We start from the raw sequence: 15,029 nt of genomic DNA, 5'->3' as shown, positions 1-15,029 counted from the left end.
ACTATATGCACTGCTATTTTAACTGACTATATCAGCCTGTAGAGTAGACAGTTGTATATACTGATATTCTAGCCACTCTTTTTTTTCAGAATCACCAAAGATGCTATTTGCTTGAGGCCAAATTTGTCCTTTCCTTTTTAAGTTTTGACATGTACATTTTCAGGTTGCAGAGTGTTACATTTTAGCTGAGCCTCTTATGTCAGAAAAAAGGGATTTTCCTACAAGACAAGCTTGAGGGCTTCTTTTAAAGTAGTTTTCTATATATATTTGAGGGGTTTTGCTTTCTCTATCCTTCCATTATTTATTTCCCAACAGCTGTAACAGAACAGATACAGTTGTTTTTGTTGGGTAATTTTGCTAGTTAATCTAGATAAGTTAAAGAGGAATAGTAATATGTTATTTAAAACAAAACGGTTGCGAAGTCTTTGTCTCTAGACAAACTTCCTTCATTGGAGCGTTACTGCAAAAATGTGGGGATGTGCACATATGGATAATCTAGCAGATTTTTTCTAAAACTTTGGAGCAGTTCCTGACCTCTATCTTGGTTGAGGAGAAACATTGAGGCAACAACATGCAGGCTGGTGACCAGCGAGGATTTGTTAGATGCCAGTTCTGCCTGCTTTTGTCTATTGCACGTGCCTCGGGACGGCCTGGCTGCAGCACCCTCCACCCAGCACTACCAGGGCGAGTGTGCCCAGTGATGGGTCAGAAAAACAGCCCCAGCACCCAGCTCAAGAGAAAAGGTCATGGGTCTTGTTCCTTCCCACCTCTGGGAGCCCTGCTGTCAGACCACTGCGGGCCTCTTTGAGGGGCAGCAGTTTGTAGTACGATGTTGCTTGACAAGGATCACTAGGGAACAGCTTTGCAGCTATTGCTCGTGTTTCCTCCACTGGGCAAACCTTCACTCAAACAGAGCCGAGGCTGTTGGAGACTGTGGATATCATCTTGGCTTTCTCGCCTGGTGCAAGGAAACTGGGGAGACAGTGACAATTTCATCCCCTTGCTCTCACATGGATTGCAAGTTACTTCTGTTCTAGTAACTGGGGAATGAATTACACTTTTTATTTCAAGATTTACTGGGAGAGAAGTTCTCTTGCGTATCCAGGGAGTCTTAATAGTTTTAATTTATAGAATAATAATGTAGTCTCTGAAGTCTGTGAGGTGTGTTTCTATATCATTATTGCTTGCTTCAATTCCCAGTGCTATTAGAGGAGAAAACTAAGAAATATCTGTTGGGAGGATGTAAGGAAGACAGAGTCAGACTTTTCTCAGTGGTGCTCAATGACAGGGCAAGATGGAACGCACAAAAATTGAAACACGTGAAATTCTGTCTGAACATAGGACAGCACTTTTTTACTGTGGTGGCTCTTGACCACAGATTGCCCAGAGATTGTGGAGTCTCCGTCCTAGGAGATGCTGAAGACCTGCCTGCACATGATCCTGGGCAACTGGCTGTAGGTAACCCAGCTTGAGCAGGAGGGGCTGGACTAGGCAATCTCCAGAGGCTCCTTTCAACCTCAGCTATTATGTGATTCTGTGAAATACAGGTACTGATAACAAAAGTTCCATGTTTCAGTACTGTCATATGGCTAAACATATTGCAAATGGTTCATAAAGGAAGCTTTGTATATTTGCATAATAAGAACACTTATAGAGGCATCAAAAAAGCAATTTAATCTTGCTTTTCGCTGCTGATGTTCTTACAGGTCTATCCCATCTCCTACCTAAGAATCTCGATGAGTCCTGTTCTGCACACACAAAACAAAGAGGCATTATTGGCTCTTCCCCTGGGTGTGACACTGACATTTACGGTCCATTTTCACGATAACTCTGGAGATATTTTTCATTCACATAATTCTGTGCTCAACTTCGCAACAAACAGGTAGGTACCTATCACGGGTGTCAGTTACAGAGAACAAAAAAAGGCCATAACCCAGCTACAGCAAGGAACAAAGATTGTTCCAAAGATACCAAGTGAAGATATAGCTTGGACCGGGATTAGCAAAGAAAGAATTTCATCTCTGCGGTCTTCAGAGGCACCGTAGCAGAAAGAAGAGTTCCGGTTAGCAATCGATACTCTCTAGCAAATGGAAAGTTGCCCAGATAAGCATGATCCCCAGTGGGGCATGCTGGGGTAAATTTCTGCTTTAAGTGACTCTGAATCATCAGATTGCATACATCAGTAGCCTATATAAACAATTGATCTTACTAGCATCTGCCTCATCCTGCCTCTTTTCTCCTAGTGCTTTGTTACACTGACTCACTTAAGTCTTATATAAGATGGTGAATGTTCTGGACTGGGGGCTCTCTCTTCAGATGTGTTTGCACAGCAGAGCTAAGCCTCAAAATGCCTTTTGGTCTCTGCCTCAAAGAATAATAAATATTATAAAACGGCCTTCTTTGATCATTAGTAAACAGTCACTAAATCCATTACTATAACATAGCTTGTTTTCTGCAGAGCACTTTGCAGTTATAACACACTGATCATGATTAAAAGGAGGGGGGGAAAGGGTTGAATGCAAGATTTTTCCCATTTTCCTGTTTGTGTGATCTGCAGAAATTTCTGTAGCATACGAAGGTCCCTGAGATAACATTGCCCTAGCTTCTAAAATAGATGTGAAGAGATGCTTTGGCATAGGGCTAATTATTAGCTCTGGAGAGAGAAGCACTGCTCGTTAACCTCAGGTGCAGCACTGCAGTGACCCAGCTGTACTGCTGTCAGGACCTTCACTGTCTCTGTGTGGTGCTGCCAGGGTGGCAGTCTCTGTGCTGGCTGCACTTACAAGTGCTCCGCATGTCAGCGCGTTTGGTAAACATCAGAGCTTGGAGTCAAGTGTGATTTAGCTTTGTAAAGTTATGTCTGGAAAGCTGCATATTGGTGTTTAAATTTCTTTGCTTCTTAACTCCCTGAGAAAGGGGGAAAGAGACAGATTACCTCATTCTAAAACTCTACAATTCTTAAAATTAGGAAGTAGTTCTCATACATTATTATGACCTCGGTATTTCCTCAGCATAAGAATGTGAGAACTGAAATTTGCCTCAGTAGCACCTAAATCATTTGAATTATTTGTCTTATTTTGTCAGACTTTATTAGAAGATAACCAGTGCTGAAAACAAGAAGTCAACCATCTAAAAGTTCAATACCTACTATTTATTGTAGAGATAATGACATTAGCAAACTTGCCTTAATATAAAAGCATTTCTTTTTATCCTTAGAGATGACTTTGTACAGATTGGGAAAGGAGCCACAAACAACACATTTGTAATCCGGACTGTAAATGTAGGTTTGACCTTGCTTAAAGTCTGGGATGCAGAACACAGTGGAATTGCAGACTACATCCCACTTCCTGTGCAACATGCCATTTTTCCTGAAGTCATAGATGTGGTGGTAGGTGATGTCCTCTGTTTGAGTACTTCGCTGACAAACCAAGAAGGTAAGCAGCACTTCAGTTGCTGTGTTTTTGCAGCTGTATAATTTGACATCAGTGTGACTCTTTCTCATTCTCAGGAAAACTAAATGCATAATTGATGATGTTTGTTCAGAATCAAATGTCACTGTTCTTGTTAATGATAAAAATAGGTTTGATCAACTCCTCTAATTTTAATTGTACCATGCAATATGTCGCTTGTATTGAATTCACGAGTATCAGGCTTCAGATATTTCCATTCCATTAGCTTGAAAGGCTTGTTTTTCATGGGAATCATGCAGAGTCAGGACTGTCTAACTTCACTCACTGTATTTGATTCTTTGTATTAATGGACTTTTGTCAGAGTAACTGCAAGTCAGCTCGGTGTTGGGCTGCCAGCCTTCCACCACACGAGACCCTAGAATCTAGTTTCTGTGACTTGGGAAGTGAGTGTACCTACACTACCCGTGCAGTGGGTACATGCATACAGACACCATTGGGATAATGAAATGCTTCTGTTAGCATAAATTTGTTGAACAGTGTCCAAATGGTGTGTCTTCTCAGGCCTGCCGGGTGTATGGAGCTCCTCGTTACGTTCTGTTCTTCAGGTCGACTCCAGGACGGGCGTAGCAGTGGCAAGGGATTCTGGTGTTGTCACTGTCTATTATGAGATTCCTGGATTACTTAAAACATACAGAGAGGTGAGGCGCTGTTAAATCCCACCAGAACTGCTGAAGTTGGTTTGTTTCAGGTGGACCCTCACCAAAAATGTATTCTATGATTTTTTTTTTTTTGTTATAAATATTGAGAAACATTCTTTTTAAAGGAAAAAGTATTAGAAATGCAAATACTTGGAAAGTATTTGGTATGTGTCCAAACACAGCATGGGTTTTTTAATCATGTCTGTTAAGGAGGAAAATTTAGCATAATAGTTTCTATTTTTAGCCTATACTTATATTGTACATTTTGATTCCTTTGCTTGGCTCGGTTGTTTCCAGATGCTAAGCAATTTTTGAGTATGGCAGTTTTTATGAATGAAGTTTCACTGCAGGATGAGATGCCAACAAGAACTTTCTAAAGTGTTGTACCATATTGCTGTGCATCACTGATCAGAACTATTCAAATTATTTTATCTACAGTGCAGTCGTACTGTTGACACAATTCACTGTATCAGCTAACATTAAGCACTAGACATTCTTTTAAAATTAAATGTAGGCATAGAGCTGTATGCCTATTAACTTATGGGGGTTGGGAGAGAGAAAAAATGGGTTTTTTTCTAGCTTAAATTGTCTTTAAAGGCAGTTCCTAAAATTAGAGAAATGTAGGATTTCTTAGAAAGAGAAACACGACCTCTTGGAGTCTTCTGTTATACATTGAAGGACGTATGCGTTTCTCAATCAATCCAATCTGGTTTTGCCATAATTTTTATTTGTCACAACAGTTTTTGGTAACAATGTACCTCATCTTTTTTTCAGATAATGATTAATATACCTCAGAGGACTACAGCATTGCATGTAAGTGGAGTGAAAACAAGCTTACAAGGAGTTGCAGCCTCAAAAGTGATAGTTTCAATTGGGGAGAGAAATAAAAATTTGAACGGTATGCTGAAAAAAAATCTTTATGCTAATTGTTTATTGCATGTTTGTATATTCATGATAGGTGATTTTGGTTTGTGTTTTGTTTTTTTTTTTTTTGTTTGCTTTTAATGGTCTGTGAAGCTGGTGTAGCAAGATCTGTGAACCTCTAGTGCCTTTCCAGAATCCCAGGAGCTCTAGAAGAATCTTAGGGCCATGTTACAGAATTCGGAGGGTGTTCTGGGGCACTATTAAGATTTCACAACTAATAAAATCGGTAGATAATGGAAGTGTCATTTTTGATTATATCAAAACCAGTTAAACAGTCAAAATCAGCTGATTGTTTGCTTATGTGTTTAATTCTAATTGCCTTCTTGAAGTTACCATTTTTTCTTACTGAGTGTGTTTAGTTACCATCCCTAAATCTTTCACAGAAATTATCAGCTATTAGAATCAATACAAAGATTAAGCATCATGTTGTGTCCTCTATTTAATAAGCTCTATTGTGTTTGATTTTAGTTCCTTTTAGTTTTTAGTTTAACACTTAGCATTTGTTCAAATAGTATTTTATTGCACCTTATGTAAATTAGTAGCCTACCAAAAAAACCATCTTGCCAGATACTAAAGTATAAATCAAGACTCCAAGGATCATACAAGTTACTCAACAGACACGTCTGAGCTGAAAATTCTCTATAGTTTGCTATTCCAGTAAATAAATTATTCCTGTGGAAAAAAAACCCCACAACATATAACATTTTCATTTGCTGTCCTTTGAAGATTAGACCTGAGATTGGACAGCAGTCTATAATTTCCAGCTATTTTAAGATCATCATAACCTTGTGGAACTGTTTCAGAAGGTGTCAGAATAACCTGATATTTCAAGCCATGGTTTTGCTTTTAATTAATTAAAAGTTAATTAAGTTATAATTTTCCTTTCTAATTAATTGAGATTAATTTTTTTCTTCCCCTTAGGGGAGTGCTTGCCTGCTCAGATTGAAGCCATTGCTGAATTACAGCCACAGTCCCTTATCAATTGTCATCTAGATTTTAACAGCGATGCGTTTGACTTCCCAGCACGTGATATTTTTATAGCAGAACCTGGATTTGATGCAGTTTCAGGTAAGAAGTCTCCAGGCAAACACTTTGAATTCTGCTGTGGTTTAGTCCAAATGCCCTTTGGCCCAGCAGATTTCTTTCTGAAGCCTCTGAGCTTTGATGTGTAGGATCTCAGGCTTCAGTGAGTTTTTAACCTGTACTCTCCTTGTTTAACTCTTGAGTTTCCTGCATGTGGCAAAAACATTTATTTGTTTTCAGAGAAAGCCAGAAATCAGTGACAACCCATTTCTCATGTTTTTCAGAGTTGTGGTAGTAAGTCAGGAAGAGACTCAGCAGCATTCTTTTACTTGGGAGGGGGGAACAAGCTTTGATATGGTTTTTTTGACATGTTTGTAGGTATGTGCAGAGTCCAGTAGTACCTTGAGACAGAAGTGATGGTATTGCAGAATGTAGACGTTATACACTGGTGTCACACTTTATAGAGCTAGCAGCTGCCATCTTGCACTCCAGCTGAACTGTACAAAAAATAGATTGCCTTGTGTATAACAATTTGGAAAAGAATATCAGGCCCTGTATTTGTTATTTGTATTTGTTAAACTAGGGAAGCAAAACACTTTGTCCTTCAGCTGGTACAAATGAGCACTCAGGTAACAAATATTTCAAAACTGGATATCTCCGCAGCTGTAAACATCTAGTGTCTCTCTTAAGTGTTTTCCTGCCATACATCAGTGCCTTTACCAATCACTTAAATGCAGTGGAAGACAAGACTAGGGATAGGAGAAGTAATGATGGGTTTGAATGTCTGTGTACCAAGGATCTTCAGGTTTCACCAAATTATGCTCTACAGTCAGATATTCTTTGTGTTTGATGCTGGTCTTGTAAAAGCCCTGCCACTGTAGTTACTGCAGTATAGCTAACCTCAGTGATTAAAATGAAAGAAATAGCATGAATGTGAAAATTTGGTGAAAGTAATAACGTTTTTAATTCTTTGTTTTTTGCAAAGATGTTTCTGGAATTTATCATGGTTTCAAACTTCCCTGCACAACCTGAGTGCTGTAATTTCTTATGAAAGGTAGAATTGTTATATATCCCCAAAACAGTATAAACTGGGACTTAAAAGGAGGGGAAATTACCAGATACTGTGGAAATGGAAATAAAGTTGTCAACAACACATTTAGTGTTTTATAACCACAACGTGATTTTTAAAAGAACCAAAGTACTATGGACTGTATGGAAATAACATTATCTGTTAGATTAGTCCCTGTACCCATTGTGCAAAACAGACAGTAATAGTGGCTGCCTCTGTTACTTTGTCAGGGAAAGAAAACAACAAGAAAACATCTACCCAGCAAGTTCTGCTTGGTACTTAATGCTTTGTATCTTCCACACTGGGGGAATTTTTTTACTATCTTTATTGCTCATAATAGGCAAATAGGTCCCATAAGAGACTAGAAACATGGTGAATATCTAACCTTTAAAGAAGCTTTTATAAATAATAAACCATGTCTCCGCAGAATTGATGATGGTGATGGTAACTGACTAAAATTTTAACATTAGGTGAAGAGAATATGAAATAAGATGTTAAATTTTGTCTTCAGTGAAACCTTTCTATCCATATTAGCATAAATGTTATAGTCAAAGTGGAATCGAGTCTCACTGGCATATTAAAATGAAATGTGACTAGAAACTGCCATTTTAGTGTTTTTATCGTGATATTTAGCCTGGGATAAGATATATCTTCTGTTTTAGCACTGGATGCTTGGACCAGCAGACATACTCCCATTCACCTACACACTCCTGATCTTGCTGTCTGTTGAATTTTACCACTTTTTTTAGCTCTCCTAAAGATGTCACAGAAATCTCACTCTGCATGGAGAAAAAAATCATAAAGATGAGCAATTAACAGTCAGACTGCTTTTGTTTCTCTAGGACATTACACCTGTTCCATCACAATGCACAGGCTTACTGACAAGCAGCTGAAGCATCTCAGCATGAGTAAAACTGCACTCAGAGTTACAGCTTCAGTCCAAGGCAGCCACTTCTCTGGGGAGCAGATCAGCACTGAGGTGCCATTCAATCCTGGGTTTTATGCTGACCAAACTGAAATGCTTTTAAGTAACCATTACACAAGCTCTGATGTGAAAATATTTGGTGCCACTGAAATTCTTGATACTCTGGAGGTGAGTGTATTGCCGGAAAGTACCACAACACAGTTGACAGCATTTTGAACTGTTACATGCAGCTTTCTAACCAAAGGCAGTCTGTGACACCTTTACCATGTCAAGATTGTTCCTGAGATGATTTGGAAATACTGTGGAATGTATTCCTCCTCAGTTTTCACTTTTGTGTTGGGATAGTAGAAATGTGTGAGGCTCACCTGTGTGCTAGCAGGGATGTGTTAACCAGCTTGCAGGTGGGCAAGCAGAAAATCTGCCTGATCCCTAGCAGCAGGGGTAGGTTCTTGCCCACTTGCTTGTTTGACTGCCCATGGTTCATGTAGCCCAGTAAGGGATGCTTTGATTTTTGCCTGTATGGGATTAGCCCAGACCCACAGAGATGACGGTTAATAGGGCGAGTTTAACGATAAAAAGGGGTGAAGTGCTGCAGGTGTTACTGTAAAGTTGTAACTGAGTCCAACTCCTGCTGAGGGGTGAGTTCCTCTGTGTTTCTGTGGAATAACATATTTCTGATACGTGGCCTGGAAGATGGATATGTGCTGTGCTCTCTCAAGCAGTCTATTTCAGGTTGGTTTTTTTTCCTCGGCAGGTGAAATGTGGGTCACCAACAGTGAAGGCGTTTGAGAAGGAGAAGTCCTACGGGCTGCCTAGTTATGTAGTCTACACCGTTAGTCTGTCTGATCCAAGAGTTTCAAGCCAGGGATCCTTATCAACCACTCTAACTGTCTCTAGTCCTATGACTGACCAGTCTATCACTATCCCAGTGACAGTGATTTACTTGACTGACAGAACCAGTGCACCAGTGAGACGTAAGTTTATCTCTAGACTTCATATGCCAGCATAAACCTCTAACTTCCATTAATGTTCATGAGGTTATAAAATTTGGTGTGTGAAAATTGAGCTGGCAGCTAAGCTTATCAATTGACATGTGAGCTGCTCACTGTGACCAGAAGACTTGAATACAATTGCTCGTTATGACTGAAGCTGGATGTATTTTCTTTTTGGGTCAGTGCAAAATGAAGTTGACGTGAATATCCCAGTGCTAAAGTGTCTCAAAGGAAATCTTTTTTTTGCTCTGCTCTTATTTACTCTAAAGCATGCCTTGTTATTTTGAAAACAGATTAGCATTTTAGGTCTGAGAAAGTAAAGAACACACTTAAGACATTGTATATCAATGTATATCAATTTAAGACATTGTATATCAATGTCTTAAGCTGCAAATTTTGAAGACTGCATTGGAAATAGTCACTAGAATTGAAGTCATATTATCTAAGTTGATCAAGCTTATTTGCTATAAATAAAAACCTTCTTTTGGCTATTTCAGTTTTAGTTAAGAAGTGTTAACTCTTAAAGCAGATTGGAAAAGATGCTGTTTTAACTCAATATTGTCTCCTCTTAATTGGTTCTACAGATGGCGCAAGCCTGTTCCAGCACTTTCTTGATTCTTACCAAGTAATGTTCTTCACTCTTTTTGCACTGTTAGCTGGGACAACTATTATGTTTATAGGTAAGAGAATGAAAGATTGCAGAAGTATTTTTTTCCGTAAGTTCTTACAATGTATTAGCTGTAAGATATAAAGGAATAATTGCCATGTGAAATGATTTTGATTTTTGTTGTTGGTTTTTTGTTTGGGTCTCGCCTCTTCCCTCTTCCCTCTTCCCTCTTCCCTCTTCCCTCTTCCCTCTTCCCTCTTCCCTCTTCCCTCTTCCCTCTTCCCTCTTCCCTCTTCCCTCTTCCCTCTTCCCTCTTCCCTCTTCCCTCTTCCCTCTTCCCTCTTCCCTCTTCCCTCTTCCCTCTTCCCTTCTTCTCTTTTTTCCTTTCTCTTTAATTTTTTACAATGTCTTGCAGCCTATTATGCAGTTTTCTTACCGAAAGAACAGCACAGTCATCCAGCATTTACCCCAAGGACAACTCCTCAACACAGCCATAACAGTAAGCAGCTGTTACTCAGTTATAAATGAATGAATCGTTAAGTGGCTGTTGCGTTTGAGTTGAATGTAGGGAGGTATGGCTGTGAGAAAGCCTGTATAGTGTATATTACAACAAGCACTGTGCCAGTTCCTAGGAAATTTGTTGCTCATCCTCCTGCCTCACTCCCCAACCTCCCCTTTACCCACTGCTAATTCTTTTGAAGGTCTTGGCCAGATGCAGCCACGTTGGAAATAAGGAGTGGGTTAAAAGTGTAAGAATTCATGCAAATTGCCAGATAGATGAGAAGAGGAGAGAGATCCACAATTTTCCTTCTGCTGAGGGAAAGTAAAGCGGAGCTCAGCTGCTGACACGATGTGCTTGGCAGCAGCTGCCTGGTTAGTCAGCTCACGCGACATCGGATTAGCTGCGGCGTGTGCTGCATCTCTGTGCTGTCTGTGTGCTGGGAGGGACTGTGAGCAGGGGCTAGAGCAAGGGACAGGCAAGGGCGGACGTTAGGGGGCAAAGGACACAAGACTGTAGAAGACTTAGTTGTGTTGCTTAGGGAACAGTTTGTTCCTTCACTGCTTTTGACCTTGCAGTTATGTTTTACCTATTTTTTTGACACATTTATTGCTTATCTTACCTATTTGCAGTGTTGCAGAATCAAACCTTCAGAAATATGCAAAAAATACCCATTCACTTGGAAGGTCTGTAATCAACAGTGGCTATTAAAACAAAATTGACATTATTATAGATGTATTTAAGTTATGGTGAGCTGTAGTCCTGTTTGTAAAAACACATGCCTGATGCTTCAGATAAAATAAGGCAAATTGAAACTGAAAGTTACTTGCTGAGGTGAAATGTGTTGTGGCCTCCTCAGAAGACTTAATTATTTGATTAAAGTTCTTAACAGGAAGGATTTATTGATACTCATAAGATGCCTTTTCAATAGGCAATAAGCTAAAGGGGTTATTTCACTTTGAATGGATCATTAGACTCGCTTGCCAGGTGTTCCAGCAGATGATCAACAGCAGTTACTTGTTTCTTACTTCTACCTGAGTATGACTGGGTTTTTTCTTCTTTTCCCCTGTGTTTTAGGTTTCTCTGTATCACCAGCGCTTTCCTTCAGTTCTCAGTCCTCAAGCAGGAGAACAAGCCCATCATCCATGCTCTGGAGCACTGATTATGGTTCACGTTAGAGACAGCAGGACTTGTCTTCATGCACTAGGGCTGGAAAATAAAAAAAATAAAACTCAGTGCCTTGAACAATAGCAAATTTAAGAACTTTCACAGTTTTGATGTGTTTCAAGTCATCTCTTGAATGTAACTAGCGTCATAATTTTTTTTTATATATATTTAGAGCTCAATTTTTTTTCTGTCAATGCTTCAGTTCTCTAAAAGTTACCTGCTGTTCTATGCTCAGTTGACAAGGATGACTGGACAAAAAGCAGTGTTTGTGCTAAGCTGGCTTTCTTGCACTCTTCAAGCAACTAGAAGTTACGTCTAAGTGATAGCGATAAAAGTTTTTTATTTACTTTTGCAAAAGTCAACTTTCTTGTTAATGAACTTTTTAAAAAAGGGAAATAGAAAACCAGGTCAAATATGAGCCAAAAATATGAAGGATTATATATTTCAAAGAAGTAGTTTCTTATTTTGAGTTCCAAAGACTCAGGAATGTACTGCACTGATAAGTGTTCTTATGTTTAGCCTTACAATGTGATTCATCACCATAATTTGCTGTTTTAACATTAGGAATGCTGGAACAACTGTGAATAATTTGGAGGTTTTTTATAACAACAACAAAAAAGAAAAACGTAAATATCTTAGTGCGGCTTCCTTTGGGTACAACGGCAGTATTCCTTCCTTGTTATTGTAAGCACTTTTTTTGGACTGGGAATGTGAAAGCACGTGCCTTCTAAGAGGACCTTTCTTCTGGTAGTAAATATTTTTAATTGAAGGCAATTGTCTTACCTGTGTTCTGATATAAATATAATACATTTATATAGGTCATTTCACATATAGAAGTACCTCAATAGAAACTGAGCCTCCTTTTATTACCACTAGTCACCTGGTGCACTGAAACGTAAGTGGCTTATTTCACACTTACAGTGAGTGACCTTTTCAGTTGGTTCCATCTGCTTGTCTCTGGTGTATTCATGTACAAACTGATACAGCCACACCCAGAATCTTCATTTAAACTATACAGTAAGATATTACTGGTGTCACCAGACTTTGGAATGTTTGTACCGTAATATCCTACTAATAAGTGCTCATTTGTGAGTCTGTAAAATACAGTGTAGCATTTAACTGCATAAGTATTAATGTGGGGTTTTTTTGGTTGACTTTGTTCTTTCTCTTGAGTGGCTAAGACACACAGATCTAGAATGCACAATTCTGGGTACATCAGAAAGTACTCTGCTAAACCAGGCAGCTGATCACTGCGTGCTCAGGTGTATTTTGCTTTCTAAACAAGATGGCAGAGATGTGCTGACATGAACATTCTTCCAAATTCATTTTAAACAAACGAGAAGAAAAACTTGGTTCCAATTCTTAGTCCTAAAATACTTCCCTGAGAATAGGGAAAAAAAAAAAGTGTCTCAGTTGGAATCCTTTATTTTGAGGATTATAATCATAATCACCGTAACTTTTAATCCGTAACGAGTATTTAGCAGCTATCAGATAAGGGCTTTGTTTACATGTGACAAATATCACAGTTTTATTTGTGAATAACTTTCTAGCTGTCTGAACTCTCCTAAGGACCATAATGAAAGTGATCACAATTGTTCTATTTCAAAGAACAAAATACTTCATGCAGAATATACTGTGCACGGAACTATGCGGGCAAATAGTCAGAGGAATGGAATGCAGACACATTTTATGGCGTACAGTTTTGGTTTCATGCAGTATTACAAAAAAGCAACATTGTTACTTGTTATTATATTGAGTCTTGTGTAACTTATTGGCTAGCTTTGGAGAAGCTGTGCCTTATATGCTAGTACTACTTAAAATTGACAATTCGGATGTAAATAATAATCATTTGTATCTGTATTATTTAATAAAGCTTTGTAAGATTCCTTTAGTACGCTGTTGATGAACTTGCTTGTGTTTTGGCTATTCAGAATTTAGCACAAGAGTATATTATTTGTACTTCACCTCCTACAGCCCCTCAGTATGTGCAGTCATGGTTTTACACTCATAATTTTCACGTTTGTTGACAATGGAATGTTTTTAAATACTTTGACCACTTTAAATCTAGTATTTGTTGTCAGAGGCTTTTCCTGGTTCTCACTAAGCATCTGCAATTCCTGCTGAAGTCAGTGGTGGCTGAAGAAGCAGCTCTTCTGTCTTCCAGGTTTGTTCAAACTTCCCACTTTGCTCATCTGGGTTTTTAAGGAAAGACATCATCTTTCTCCATTTCCTTTCAGAGAGAAATGAAAGGGTTATGAGTATCTCAGTGCCACTGTGATAAACATTTCAGAAATGCTTACAGGAAGGGTTTTGCTCTCCTATTCCTTCTCTTTCCCATTCAGCCTACCAGTCTGGCACTGAATGTCCTGAAAAATTAACTTCTCCAAGTGGTGGGAGTACTTTGGCAAATGCCCACTGTTTATAGTTGCAGTCTCCTGGCATGCATCTTCATGAACTGTGATTTCCTACAAGCTAGAGCTAGCTGGGAGGAAAAAAAAATAATTATGAAACAGGAAGCTGGTATGGTTCAGGAGCCAACCTACTGCAAGCTTTTAGGAACTTGAGTGGTCTGTTGGGTGCCTGCTGTGTGGGTGGGATTTGGGGATATAAATTTTTCTGAGCATGTTGCTGCCAATATAAAGATGAATATTTTTAAAAAATTTTTTTAATTGACTAAAATGATGTTGGGGTGTTCTGCATTTGATGCTGAGTTTTTCCTCTATTCACTTACTGCTTGTTCTGGAGTGTTTGCTCCTCTGAGTGGGAGAAGGGTGGCTGGGAACGTGTGTATGTTATGTCAGACGTCTCATGTGAGTTGACTTGTTAAGTTTATTAGGTAACAAAACAATCAGTGCTGCACTTGGACCCAGGCCTTGAACCCTTCGCATTCAGGAGGAGCTTTGTCTTTGCTCCTTAGTAGAAGCAGGATTTAGTGCATGCCAGCAATGGCAAAATCATCACATCATGTTTGTTCCTCGACAAAATTTTTTTCTTTTTATTGGTCTGACTGAAACTTCATAAACTATGAAAACAGCAAACCCAATCTGAGAAGTGAAATCACTGAGCAGATGATTTGGGCTGTCCTCACAGCCTTGGGTTCCCTGTCTCTGAATGCCCAACCAGGAGGGCTCTATGGCAGAAACTGCGTGTTACTGAAAGTGCCTCTGTTAGGCTGACGCTGCAGGATCTGCTCAGGGAACAGGCTTTCCTTTCACAATTGAAAATACTTACCTGAAAACCCAATTCCAAGACTTTTTCCCCCTCAGAAAATGGAAGGAATGCATGGAGGGAATTCATCCCTGAAGGGGAAGGAGATGTCACGCTAACAAAGCAGGCAGTGTTGGCTGAATTATGGTTGGCAGATGTTCAGGTGCTTGGAAGGAGGGAAACATTAGGAAAACATTTAATAATAATATTATTATACTGAATCATACTGAATACTGAAATGTGACAGAAAAAATAGAGTACTCATTAGAATTACAGAGTACTATTATCATTTCTGAAATACCTTTCTTTACTCATTAAAGTTAGCCTCAGATTTCCTGTGCCTCTCTGAGGTAGAACTATTGAATGAAAATCTATCTCAATCTCATGCTTTTTGGTAAAGTGGCTTGGATTGCTTTCCTGGTCACTGTCACCACATCACTAATAATGGGAGAACGCTTGTGGCAGCAGACATAAAGAACTCACTAAAATGGGATTGTTTATAACTGCA

At 39.1% G+C, this 15,029-nt stretch overlaps 1 protein-coding gene across 3 annotated transcripts in view; it reads left to right on the top strand.

The window, feature by feature from the left end:
* Positions 1-13,205, top strand: part of NUP210 (nucleoporin 210) — a 67,857-nt gene extending 54,652 nt beyond the window's left edge. For 2 of the 3 annotated variants that reach the window (XM_074836705.1, XM_074836707.1), the window contains 10 exons: positions 1,707-1,882; positions 3,217-3,434; positions 3,972-4,108; positions 4,883-5,006; positions 5,954-6,100; positions 7,967-8,217; positions 8,804-9,023; positions 9,626-9,721; positions 10,064-10,147; positions 11,225-13,205. In XM_074836705.1, the coding sequence (XP_074692806.1) occupies positions 1,707-1,882; positions 3,217-3,434; positions 3,972-4,108; positions 4,883-5,006; positions 5,954-6,100; positions 7,967-8,217; positions 8,804-9,023; positions 9,626-9,721; positions 10,064-10,147; positions 11,225-11,325 (1,554 nt within the window). In that variant the 3' untranslated portion in view covers positions 11,326-13,205. Of the gene's footprint in view, positions 1-1,706; positions 1,883-3,216; positions 3,435-3,971; positions 4,109-4,882; positions 5,008-5,953; positions 6,101-7,966; positions 8,218-8,803; positions 9,024-9,625; positions 9,722-10,063; positions 10,148-11,224 lie in introns of those variants that run through there. The other variant, XM_074836708.1, reaches the window with a different exon arrangement.
* The last annotated feature ends 1,824 nt before the right edge of the window (positions 13,206-15,029 follow it).

The sequence above is a fragment of the Strix aluco genome, chromosome 11 (genome assembly GCF_031877795.1).
Source record: "Strix aluco isolate bStrAlu1 chromosome 11, bStrAlu1.hap1, whole genome shotgun sequence".
Lineage (NCBI taxonomy): Eukaryota > Metazoa > Chordata > Aves > Strigiformes > Strigidae > Strix > Strix aluco.
This window is presented reverse-complemented; position numbering and strand designations above follow the sequence as displayed.